At 43.5% G+C, this 13538-nt stretch overlaps 1 protein-coding gene across 1 annotated transcript; it reads right to left on the bottom strand.

Moving 5' to 3' along the window:
• On the bottom strand, positions 1-1963 carry LOC147869085 (uncharacterized). The gene is made up of 3 exons (XM_087335635.1): positions 1609-1963; positions 704-1006; positions 1-430 (listed from the first exon to the last, which is right to left on the bottom strand). The coding sequence occupies exons 1-3, from the start codon at positions 1922-1924 to the stop codon at positions 279-281; spliced, it is 771 nt and encodes a 256-aa protein (XP_087191761.1). The 5' UTR covers positions 1925-1963; the 3' UTR covers positions 1-278.
• Positions 1964-13538: the final 11575 nt, after the last annotated feature.

Consider the following 13538-nt stretch of genomic DNA (forward strand, 5'->3'; position numbering starts at 1 on the left):
TACTCATCAATGGATTTCTTATGATTCGCAATCAGTTACAAGTTGCTAGATCCCAAAATCACAGCTCCAATTGACAATATCCAAGGTATTATACATGCATATGTTGGGAATAAATACATATCATTATAATTCCATCCCTCCGGGAAATCGCACAGCTGAGTGAAAAAAAACTATTAGTGATTTTGTTTCTTGAAAGACACAATCTCTCTCTGTTTTCATGTGTAGTTGCAGTCTAGTAGGTTTTTTTGGATCATCATCAACAGCTATAAAAATCTTCTTCACATGAGCAACGACGCTCCTGTAGTTAGGACCACCAAGAGGAGTGTTTGTGTGGATGCGAGTAAAGAATTAGGATCACCGCCATTAAGAAGGTTTCGCGGAGGAGGCGGTGGCGGTGGCGATGTTTGTGGCGGTGGAGAAGGAGATAAGGCTGAGAAAAACAAAGTAGCTTCGCATTAACATACACCGAGCGAAGATCTGTGCAGGCATATACAAACAAAACGTACAGAAGATCTACGCAGGCACATACAAACAAAACGTACAGACACAACGCAGCCACGACATAGGTGCACAACACCCAAACCCGAAAAACCTTCTAGAATGAATGAATGAATGCATGACGGATGGATGGAATTGTGAAATCAAACTCGTTGAGATTATCTCATGAACAGAAGGGTGAGTAACATCTTTTTTTGGTGCTTACCAGTGAGGCATGCGGAAAGGGTGGGAGGGACAGCCAGGTTACATGCGTCGGGGGCAACAAGGCGATAGAATGTGGTTATATTGAGACTGGCAAAGTCACAATAGCAAGTCGGAATGTTGGTCATCGAGCTTGAGATCTGAGCACAGCATCGGGGTAGTGAAGTATTGCAAGCACTAACAATGGCTTGCCAAGCTGAATCGCAAGTGGTAGTGGTATTGGAGGAGCCAGGCGGAGATATTGGAGGCGGCGGCGGCGATTTCAGTGGCGGAGGCGGTGATTTGAGTTGCGGAGGAGGAGACAAGGCTGAGAAAAAACAAAGTAGCTTTCGCATTAAGACAACGATCTATAGACACACCAAACGAAGATAGATGGATGCAGGCACATACACACACATGTACAGACAAATGCGCAAACCCTAAAACCCCTCTAGAATGAATTGATTGAATGGATGGATGGAATTGAGAAGGGTGAATGTGTTTGAAAGATTATGTCATGAACAGAAGGATGAGTAGGATCCTTTTTTATTTTTGGGTGCTTCCCAGCGAGGCATGCGGAAATGGTAGAAGCTAGACAGCCAGGTCACATTAAGTACGAGTATATATCCTGCAAATGGACACACATGCTATCATTCATCTATAATGTAGCTTTAAACCTAACCTATACGCGCATTCATCCAAATTTCCAAAACTCAGCCACTTGACATTTTATGGTTCCAATTTTAATAGGCAGATTAAGGCTGGCGGTAATTTATACAATGGCGTTTGAACACATGGATGGAATGGAAACGAATGGGGGTTGCATTAAACTACAATATTATGCGCTGCCTGATTTGGTTCATGAAAACTTATTTCTATAGCTATCTAGATTCTATATGTATGTATGTATGTATGTATGTATGTATGTACCTGATGGGAAGCATGAAGTGAGATTCTGGGGAAGTGTGAAGGAGCAGATAGTGGCAAGTTGGAGGAGGGCAGTGGTGTTGAGAGAGCAATAGCAACGGGGGTAGGCATTCACCTGAAATTCATAGACAGGGCAACATGTGGCGATGGTACTTGTTTCAGTGCCGCAAGCCGCTCGCAATGCTTGGAGGCTCATGGTGCATGTTGCTGCGCTCGACTGTGCCGAGACACCATCTATTACAGGTGGCAACCAGGGGCAGCTCAGGGCCATAAGGTAGAGAAGGGCACATAGGAGGAGGAGAAGGAGCTTCATGGCCATGTATGCATTTCCCCTCCTTGGACCTCCTAGCTATGCTAACTTTAATGGTAATGTCAGCTATATATATATATTATATATACAAACCATGATCTCCATGTTCTGACTTGTTAATTTAAGTCAATACTACTTATTGGAGTGGTCAAGTTCAACCCCCCCCCCCCCCTCTTCTTCTCCACATCACCCCTACCATTACTTGATAAAAATGGTTGGTTTTCTATGTGGGCAAGTCAGAAAATATGAGTATTGGGATTTAAACAAAATTTGTGTGTCACAGAGACGAGGCTCACGATGATGCTAGAGTATGTGTCGCAAGTCTATCATTGTATCATTCCTTTCTCTATCGTTGATTTCATAATTGGAGCCAGAAATTTTCACTATTCCTCCATACAATTACTTCTCTAGATGCCCTTACGTTGAGTACTTTGGGTGTTCACTTCCTCTATAATCACATAATGACCAATGTCACATAATCATGACGACGAGATCAACATTTGACACTAACTAAATATATTCAGGAATGTCATGAGGAACAATGTAGGAGCTTGTAATTTCATACTAGGTCACAACCAAGTGACAAGGAAGGCTTGGCTCCTTCTAGAAGCTAGTAGACTTAGCATCCCAAGGACTCCTACATATGTGGCCAAGGTCACATCATATGAGGCATAACTGCTCCAACATCGAATATGTCATCACCAAGAGTGTTCATTGTTTTGAAACCTTCCACAAGTGTATGCTTGCTCCACACCATTTAATGACCTAAGAATTGGGAATCCAAATTCAATCTTTGTCATTGGCAGCTTGACCCAGGCCATAGATCACATTTAGATGCTATTTAAGTTTCCTCGATGGATCCTATGATTCCACATTCTTTGCTCACTTCTTCTACCATCCATGGATCCCTACCAATTCATCTCCGTCACTCTCTATTGTAGAGAGATAACATTGTTTAAGATACTCTCCCTACTCACTGGAGCAAAAGGGGTACAAAGTGCTTCAACCCCTCTAATTGGAAGGTTCATGTCAGTCGGGATGTTGTCTTTGACGAATCGGCATCATGGTACGAACCCGAGCCGACTCATCCTGAATCATTTCCAGTCGACGCGAACTTGGACAACCAAGAGATAGAAGACGAATATAAATTAATGTAAAGAATCAGATATGGATTCTTGTGAAGCGGAAGAGATATGAGTTATGTGTGTGTATGAGAGAGAGAGAGAAAGAGAGAGTGAGACAAGGAATAAGACATAGAGAATACGCAAGGTAAAAGTATATTAACAAAGGAGAAAGACTCAACACAATACAAGGTGGGAGGAGGGTGCTTTATATAGTCACCCTCTCTCTTCATTAACTACAAGACTCAAGGAGCATGGGGAATGTGAAAGATCATAAGTTATGTGTCATAGAATATGATTCTATGACTCATACTAAATGCTAGAATACAAAGATGTGACATAATGGTGACTCTTGACTGTTGGAGTGTCTATTCACTCTCAAGGGGAGTTCACACACTAGACCAAGTTGAGCTTGATTCTCAACATGCCCCCTCAAGCTCAAGTTGGGTCGGTTTCAGACGGTATCCGAAATATGCTTCGACTCGCGTTCCGGAGTCCGCGTCGACTCGCATTTATGCGGAGTTGCGGAATCCGTGCTCCAGCTTGCGTTGTGTGTAGTTGCGAAGTTTGTGCTTCGGCTTGCGTCTTTCTTTCTGGCTTTGCGCAGTAGATCGGCTCTTTGCGACTTCGTTGTGGCTTGCGGAATCCACGCGACGCGTTATTGCGTAATGTCTTCAGTACTCCCCCTCAAGCTTGGTAGGTCAGGGATTGTCAATCCGAGATCAATCATGAATTGCCACAACTTGTCGGCTCCTAAGGCTTTAGTGAAGATGTCGGTCGTTTGAAGATTTGTGCTAATGTGTTGTATGTCGACATCGCTAGCTAGAACACGCTCTCGGATGAAGTGATAATGCACTTCAATGTGCTTTGTCCGTGCGTGGAACACCGGGTTCCGAGCCAGATAGATACTGCTCATGTTGTCGTAGTAAAGGGAAGTAAGATCCCTGATGGGTACGCCCAGATCCTTCAAAATCCTCTTGAGCCATAGGGTTTCACACGCAGCTACAACTGCGTCCCTGTATTCCGCCTCTGTACTCGAAAGAGCAATGGTAGGCTGCTTCTTGCTACTCCAGGATATTGCTCCGCTGCCGAGGGAGAAAACAAATCCGGAGGTTGATCTTCTATCGGCTTTGTAGCCGGCCCAATCGGCGTCTGTGTACCCCTCGAGGCGTATTGGCATCACGGTCTTGTAGAGGATGCCACAATCCATTGTGCTGCTTACGTACCGTAGAACTCGCTTAGCGCAATCCAAGTGAGTATCACATGGTGTTTGCATGAATTGACTAAGGAGACCGACCGGATAACTGAGATTGGGTCAAGTGATCGTGAGGTAGATGAGACTCCCGATGAGTTGCCGATACTGAGTCGGCTCACACGCTTTGGTGCCGGAGTTCGCATCTAGTTTGAGATTACGATCGAGCAGGGTTGCTACGGATTTGAACTTAGCCATACCGAACTTGTATAGTAAGTTGAGGATGTAGTGCCGTTGAGAGATCATGATTCCGGCTGGAGTCTGAATGACCACGATGTCGAGGAAGTAGTGGAGCTCCTTCATGTCCATCATCTCGAACTTGTCGGAAAGGAGGGATTTGACCTTATTGATTTCGACGAGATGCTCACCTCCAATGACTAGGTCATCCACATATAAGATGATGATGATTGGACTTCCGGAATCGCTTTGTATGTAGAGGGAGTTGTCCGATTTTGACATACGGAAGCCGATTTGATGAAGATATTGCGTTATTTTCGAATGCCAAGCACGCGGTGCTTGCTTGAGGCCATAGAGTGGCTTCTTGAGTCAGCACACAACTTTCGGATGAATGCGTGATTCGAAGCCGGGTGGTTGTATCATGTACACCTCCTCTTCTAATTAGCCTTGTAGAAAGGCATTCTTAACGTCCATTTGATGGAGGGGCCACCCTTTCGCCGCGGCAAGCGCAATTACGGTCCATACCGTCGTCATATTTGCCACCGGGGCCAAGGTCTCCTCGTAGTCAACTCCGTGCATTTGTGCGTAGCCTTTCGCTACGAGTCGCGCTTTGTAGCGGTTGACGGAACCGTCGGCGTTGTACTTCACCTTGTAGATCCATCTGCAACCAATTGCCTTATTGTGCGGTGAGTGGGGAACGAGATCCCATGTCTCATTCTTGCGTACTGCACGCATCTCCTTGTTCATTGCTTCGATCCATCGCGGATCCTTTGAGGCTTTAAAAAAGGTTTCCGGCTCTCGTACTGTTGCTACCTTCATCATAAATACGTAATGGTACGCCATATAATCGTTGTAGCCAAATCGGCTTACCGGGTTCTTTTCACGTGTGGATCGGTGGAGCCTCTCGTTTGCGGATACTACGGCTTTCTTCGCTCCATTTGTCCGGATGTCAAGGCCTTCAAACTCACTATCGAGGGAGTGAGACGATTTGTTGCCGTCGAAGTGATCGTCTTCATACTCCAACATTTTTGCCTTGCCTTTGTCCGTTTTCGGGCTAGGCCGTGATGTGCTTTGATAGCTCAAAGGCTCTTGTGGTCCGCTTAGTCGGGTCGTGATCGGACTTTCTTCGAACCTTCGAACCTGCGCGTAAGGCGATCTTCATCCTCTATCTCTTGTTTGGCGGATTCCGGGTCGAGCGGAGTCGGAGTCGGAGTTGTCTCTGGTGTGTACCAGGATGAAGATTCATTGAAAACGACGTCTCGACTTACTCGAGATTTTCAAGTTGAGGGGTTGTAGCACTTGTACCCCTTTTGCTCAAGTGAGTATCCTACGAGGATACATTTCTCCGACTTCAAGTCAAGCTTTTGACGCTTCTCGTTGGGGATGTGCGCGTACGCTATCGTGCCGAATATGCGGATGTGCGATAAGTCCGGCTTCTTTCCGAAGTATTTTTCGTGCGGAGTGACCTTGTGCACGCCGGATGTTGTGCACCGGTTCATTAGGTAGATGGCCGTATTTGTAGCTTTAGCCCAATAGACTTGGGCATATGCTTCTCGTTCATCATGGCCCGCGCTACTTCGAGGATGTGCTGATTTTTGCGCTCGGCTACTCTGTTTTGTTGTGGAGTGTGTCGACAAGTGAATTCTCGCCGAATTCCTTCCTTTCGGAGATACGCCGTGAAATCATCCGAGAAGTACTCCTTGCCGCCATCCGATCGGAGACATGGTACATGTCAGCCCGTGGCTTTCTCGACTTCATTCTTGAATTTTTGGAAGTGTCTGAACACTTCACTCTTTTGCCGCATTGGATAGATCCAAGTGTGCCTAGAAAAGTCGTCGATGAAGAGCACGTAATATCGGCATCCGCCGAATGTAGCTGTCTGTGTCGGTCCCCATACGTCGGAATGGACTATGTCAAGTAGACCTTTGCTCACGTTCCGCTCTTTCGGGAATGGATGTCGGTGTTGCTTGCCGAATTGGCACGCTTTCCATACACCTTCAATCTCCTTCTCTTTGAATATCGGGAGTCCGATGACGACTCCTTTCGATTTCATTGCTTTGAGTTTGTTGAGATTGATGTGGCCGATTCGCTTATCCCATAGCTCTATGTCGGAATCGGCTTTCATGCTTTTCGCGAACATGGCGGATTTCATCTCGCGTGAATCGAGAATGAACATCCGGCCCTCTTTTTCGATGAAGCAACCGCCTTGATTAAATCGAACTTGCATCCCTTGCTCTACAATTTGGCCGACGGAGACCAAATTCTTCGTAATGGTCGGTACATGCAAGACATTTTTAATGTAATTTTGCTTACCTTCTTTTCCGAACGGAACATTGCCGATGTGCCGAATCAGGTGCGTAGTGTCATCTCCGGTTTCGACATAACCGGGTCGCTCCGGCTCTCGAAGTTCGAGAAACCATTCTTTATGAGATGTCATATGGTTTGAGGCTTCGGAGTCAACAAACCATACGTCCTCCGACTTGAGGGCACTAGTTGAGGTAGAGGCCGACATAGAGTTTGATCTATGTTTCATAATGAACATTCCGCCACGGTCAGAGTTGTATGCGTACATTCCGCCACGATCCTCGTAGTCGGAGTTGTGCTCGTACATTCCGCTATACTCTTCGTAGTCGGAATTGTGCACGTAATTCGTAAGTTGTCGGCTTGTGGAAGCTGATTCACACATCTTCTTTCGGCACTCTTCTTCGTGGTGGCCGAGCTTTCCGCAATATCCACATTCGGTTGCGTTTTGACGGCTGGGGCGAAGGTTCCTCGTTGGCTTCCGTTTTGCGGCCGAAATTGGAAGTTGTTATCGTAGGTCGAACCTCATCCGCCTTGTCCTTGGCCGAATCGGCCTCTCGACCGTCCGCGTCCTCTTCCTCCGTTCGAGTGCGAGTAGAGCATGTGTCCTTCCGAATCATTGCTCCTTGTATGCACGTGGTTTTCTTCGACCAATAGCATTGATTGGAGCTCGAAGAAGGAGGGAGATTTCTCCTGTACTAGAACGGCGGTTCGCATCGCACCGAACCGTGGTGCGAGGCCGCCGAGGCATATTTGAACCATCTCATCATCATCGATATTTACGCTTATTGAGCTGAGCAAATCGCAAAGCTCCTTGATCTTCGAGGTGTATGTTGTGATGGACATGTCCCTTTGTTGAATGTTGTTCAACTCTTGGTGAAGTTGAAGACTTCTTGTGGTTGTGTTCGCTGTGAAAATCTTTCGTAGATTTTCCCATGCCTCCTTCGGCGTCTTGGCTTCGCGAATGTAGCCGAGCATGTGATCGTGAACACATGTCGCCAAGCAATACGTCACACGGCTTGCGGCTTGCTCCCATGTCACGTATCCGGGAGCCGCTTCGGCGGGTCGGTCTTCATGCGCTCCTTTGATGTAGCTCCAATAACCTTGTCCGACAAGGTATTGGTGCATCTTGTACTCCCAAGATGCGAAGTTGTTTCGATCCAAGTTCTCGGTAGGGAGAGCGCTCCCCATTTGAGTATTCATTATGTCGATTCTTCTTCTTCTTCTTCTCTCTTCGAATGCGAGCTATGTAGCGAAGCTACGATAGCGATGAGCCGGTTCTTGGTCGTCGGCGTAGAGCACAACGCACGAGCACGATGCGGCGAATGGGCTAGATCGAGCTACCAAATCGCTTTGATACCATGTAAAGAATCGGATATGGATTCTTGTGAAGCGGAAGAGATATGAGTTATGTGTGTGTATGAGAGAGAGAGAGTGAGAGAGAGAGTGAGATAAGGAATAAGACACAGAGAATACGCAAGGTAAAAGTATATTAACAAAGGAGAAAGACTCAACACAATACAAGGTGGGAGGAGGGTGCTTTATATAGTCACCCTCTCTCTTCATTAACTACAAGACTCATGGAGCATGGGGAATGTGAAAGATCATAAGTTATGTGTCATAGAATATGATTCTATGACTCATACTAAATGCTAGAATACAAAGATGTGACATAATGGTGACTCTTGACTGTTGGAGTGTCTATTCACTCTCAAGGGGAGTTCACACACTAGACCAAGTTGAGCTTGATTCTCAACAATTAAAGCATGTGTTCAAGGAAAGTCCGATCACGACCAAGATTAATGAGCCACAAGAGCCCCTAAGCAACCAGAGAGCACATCTCAACCAAGTTCAAAGATGGATAAAGGTAAGACCAATATGAAGACAATCAATTCGACGGCAACGAATCGACTCCCTCACTTCTCCGGTTGTGTAGGATGAGAAGGACGCTCCGTAATCGACAACCCACGTTGTCTCATCGCTGACAAGGTTTAACTCATTCTCCTCGGTAATGAGCATCAGTTCTTCTTCACTTGTCGCAATTGCCGACGTTCCCTTCCGATCAGGGCCTCTTCAGTCCGAACCTTTTCAGTCAGAACTCTTTTTCGAATCGGTAGTGCCGGTTTCTTTCTCTTTCCAGAAATGCCGACAGTTGTTCTAGAAGTGCCCCGGCTCATGTCGATGAAGCACCAGATGTATGTCGTCGTCTTCATGTGCATCACCTCCCACACTGTGGCATCAATCTTATCCGGTCTCTTGTCCCCGAACTGTACCGACAACCAAAGATCTTTAACCACCAGCATATCCCTCATCTTCGACTTCCACACTGAGTAGTTGGAGATGGTGAGCTTGAACATGCTGCCAAACGATTCTTCCATTTCCTATGTTGTTCGCTCTGATACTAGTGCTCGATGGGTTGTTGGACTCAATGGTCGCACCAAGCGGTGAAATTACAAGTCCTTTGAGCAGATGCAGAAAACCAGAAGAAGGCCGGTGACATCTTCTACAAAATGGATGAGGAAAGTATTACCACCATCCTGGAGGAGTTGGTGAACAACTTCTTTGCCTTAGCCGGAGCTCATCTCGAAGCCATCCAGAGGTTGATGGAACGGCTAGATGATGATCAGCTTGGAACACAACTCCAGTTCGAGTGATTCGAATGGGAGCGCTGGCAAAAGGAAGCGGAAACAAGGATGACGACAATAAACATAAGTGATGAGGAGTAGTCTGAACCATAGAGCCATCGACAAACGCCGTAGAAGAGAAGCCAAGGGAAACCGGTGCAGAGCAGACTGGGGATGCCAGAACAGAGAAGCAAGAGGAGATCGGAGTTGGAGTGAACGCCGAAGCCGAGGCGGAAACGGAGTGGCCACATTCGGAAGAGGCTAGAAAACAGTAATAGGAGTAGTATGCACAGATGAGGTACGAGGAGTCAGAGTAGGAACAAGAAGAGCAACAACAACAGAGTGACAAACCACTCAAACCCTTGGACTAGAGCATATTGGACACACTCGACGAAGATTAGCAGAGCTAACTTGCGGGTTCGACGTACAATGTATTGTCCCACGGGCGTGCCATGTGTTGGCCGGAGTATGAAGGATAAGTGAGGGATGAGTCAGAGTGGATTTTAAGTTACTAGTGTTAGACTATTAATTAGTTAAAATTATAATAGGAAGGGACGGATCCAAATTAGTTGCACCGATCCAAATTAGGACCGATTCGTAACCAGTTGCCGGTTACATCAATTGTGCCTCATACGTTGCACTCTAATTTTCTCCCATAACATTCCCAATAATAATCAAAATACGTGTCTCAGTGTGTGTGTCCCTAGTTAGAGACCATGAATCAAGAAAAAAGCACAATGTTTTTTCTTTTGTATTCAATTTGTGCCATATTTTGCCCAAAGGGATGGAATAATGGTTTATGTCATATATAAGATGTCATATATAATAGCTTTAGTGTCCAATTTAGCTTGGAATTTTTTGTTTTGTATTGTTGGAATCCAGACCTCCTATTGAATGCAATTAGGAATCTACCCATGAATGTGGATATGGTAAGGGAACTAAGTTGATGATTAAAATGTCAAAGTAATTTGGTCTATTGTATTTGTCCATTTCACACATACTAATTTGAGGAGTCTAGGGGTGGAACAATGAATCTCTTTTCACTCAACATAATACCCTGGTCCAATCATCACAAATCTATTTCCTTGGTATAGACGGAATTCCTACCTTCATTTGTCCAAGATTTTCCCAAAGATGGCCACAAAATGTTGATGATTAACGTCCCAAGTAATTTGGTCTAGAGTATTCCTACCTTCATTTGTCCGAGCTTTTTCCAAAGATGTCGATGTTCAAGAAGATGTTTATTCACAAACAAGTTAACAACCCACATGCACCAAATTTGGAGTGATATAGACAGCATTATGACTACCAAGGAACCTATGACCTTGAAAAATATGCACAAATTTCAAACCATCATGCTATTTACACATCCTTCATGCATTTAGGAGAGAAACAACCTATTCAAAGAGGTCCAATACCAATCTTCAACTTTCAAGTTGTAATTACCTTTTTATTCTTAATATGATGTCTCTATCTACATTACCTTGTTTATATCTTCAACTCTCTCAATTTACCTTATTCCTTCTTCATTTTCTCTTTCTCCTTTTCTTTTCCTACTTTCTCAGTTTCAACTAGAATTTCCCTCTTATAGCGACAATTGCTATTACTCAACAAGAACAAAAGATCAAATGTTTGAAAAGCAAGTTCCTGACATTCGAACAACGCTTGTTAGGGGATCTATAACCCATCACCATGGAGATTCAACAACATGAAGGTTTGACACAACCGGTGCAATAATTGAAATTAGCATTAAAACATTTTACAATAACAAGGAGCTAGAACACAAGTTTGTGCAAAGGAGCCAAAGATTAGCCTTCCTTGAAAGTTTGATGTTGCAAGTTCCCAATATAAGGATTCTTGAATCATGTACGATTTTTCGTAATCTATATGCATCCTACTTGTTCCTTTATTGATGCAACTTGATTAAGTTTAGTAGGCACATGACTCAACTGGTCGACAATAGCATGGTTTATACCATTGTTAGAAGAAGGGCCTCCATTGTTAAATGATTTTGGAGAATTCATTGAGGAATTCATAGCATGTATAGGGTTTAGGGTTTATGGAAACATGGATAACATGAGAACAACCATCAACAAAATTCGAAGGTCTCCACAAGGAGAACGACTAGCTTTGATAAATGGAGAAGAATTCTATCTTCTTACTTGTGATATTTCTTGGCATGAATAAGTTGATCGTAATCTTAATAGGACTTAATCACTTATGAGAGACAAAAACATAGCAAGATACACAACAAAAACTATGTACAATGCACCACAAATTTTTACATAGAAAACCCTCAAAGAGGTAAAACTACAGGACCTAGTCTGTATCCATGCAAACCTTATACACGAAAGCTCTATTTTAAACAAGTTAGAGTACTATGAGAAAGAAAGAAATGTGAGGTTTTCTCAACAACTAAACCCAACTAAAAGACACAAAAATAACCACAAAAAACTCACAACACATGGCTGATGACGGAGGCGGCCATGTTTGAGATGTGGGCGTTTAATGGTGTAACGAAGAACGCTAAAGAAACGGGCCAAGAAAGTGAGTATGATCTATTTTTCTTCTGCTACAGAAAAATGCGCGTTTTTTTTCTTTTAATTCACTCTCAAAAGTGAGTATAGATGTGTAACTACATGTAACTGTGATCCCTTTTCACACAATTTAAAAATATAAGTTTTGGGCGTCCAAGGCCCATTTACACACTAAAAAATGTGGATAGAAAACCTAACATAAGCGTTAGTGGAACAACTTTAATATGGGCTACATAGTGGTGTTAAAGATCTTCTTCTCATTTTTCTTGAGGAGCCATGCTCATTGTCAATTGAGGTAAACTCGAGTAGTACGAATGTCAATAAACTTTCTAAGTGCCATTTAGAATGACTATAGTAAATGGCAAGATCAAGATCGATTGATGTGCCATATAGATGAACATAAGGAATTAAGATTATAAAGGAAGTGATTAAAGAGAGAGAAAAAGGCTTAAGCTCTAGCTTTTTATAGTTGCACCTTTATCATGTTCCTTATTTAACAGTATAACTTTATATATTATTACAATGTCACTCACTCTCTCAACATCTACAATGAGTCTTTTGAGAATTCCAAGACTCTAGCATGGAAGGTTGGATGTTCGTTCAATACTTTATGATTAGATAATATCATGAATTTTGTAGCTAATTAACATATCGAAGGGTAAAAGGTCACTTAAACACATGTCAACACAAAATCATGAATCATAACATCCAATAGCTAGTGGTATATGGTGGGCATGTCCATCATAATAGTGAGGTGCTCTTGCTCAAGCTAGGCCTCCATATCTAATGCATTATATATATCCATTGCAGAAACCTAAAGACAATCTAAATATGATCTATGGCATGGGTCAAGCCAATGATAAAGATCAAATTCCAATTCACTCAATTTTTATGGCATTTAATAGTATGGACCAAGCATAAGCTTGTGGAATGTTTGACGAATTAATGCTCTTAGGAATGACACATTCAATATTGGGTGGGTTTATCCACATATCAATGAAACCTTAGGATGCTTCTAGGGTTCCTGAGAAAAGGAGGCAAGTTTTCCTTGTCAATTGGCGACCTTGTATGGTAGTATGTATGTGTGGGATTGTTTCTCCTACATTGTTCTTTGTGGCATTGCCAAGTATAGTTAGCAGAAAGTGTTGGTAAGATCTCATGAGGATTAGATGACGTTCCCCATGACCTATATAATTTATATCCCTCTTTAGTATAGAGAGAAAGCAAACCCAACGGTACTTAGTGTTCTGAAACCATTCTAACCATTCTATATTTTCAGGGGCATCTAGTGAAGCAATTATATAATTAAATTTGAAATAGGGGTGCATGAGTTGGCAGGAATCACATTAGGCCCAATTTTGTAAACGATATTAGGGAGAGGATTGATGTGGTCCGAGACATGCGAGACATTCTCTATAGACATGGTTGTGAGCCATGTCTCTCACATACAAGTTTTGTTTACATCCTAATACTCATATGATCTGTCCTTTTGTACAAAAGACCAATAATTTATCAAAGGAATGACAGGTGTACTTGGGAGGGAGGGAGGGTGTGTGTATATATGGCTGACATTACCATTAAAGTTGACATAACTTCCAAGGAGGAGAATTA

Source organism: Azolla caroliniana, unplaced genomic scaffold (assembly GCF_043228905.1).
Source record: "Azolla caroliniana isolate FFs.n. ecotype wild unplaced genomic scaffold, voAzoCaro1.0.p SCAF_1, whole genome shotgun sequence".
NCBI classification, from domain to species: domain Eukaryota; kingdom Viridiplantae; phylum Streptophyta; class Polypodiopsida; order Salviniales; family Salviniaceae; genus Azolla; species Azolla caroliniana.

Coding starts and splice junctions, on each gene's coding strand:
- LOC147869085 (XM_087335635.1), bottom strand. CDS start 1,924: ATGGCCATGAAGCTCCTTCTCCTCCTCCTATGTGCCCTTCTCTACCTT. Junction 1,007..1,608: donor CACTTCATGCTTCCCATCAG/GTACATACATAC, acceptor GTTTTTTCTCAG/CCTTGTCTCCTCCTCCGCAA. Junction 431..703: donor CCTTTCCGCATGCCTCACTG/GTAAGCACCAAA, acceptor TGTTTTTCTCAG/CCTTATCTCCTTCTCCACCG.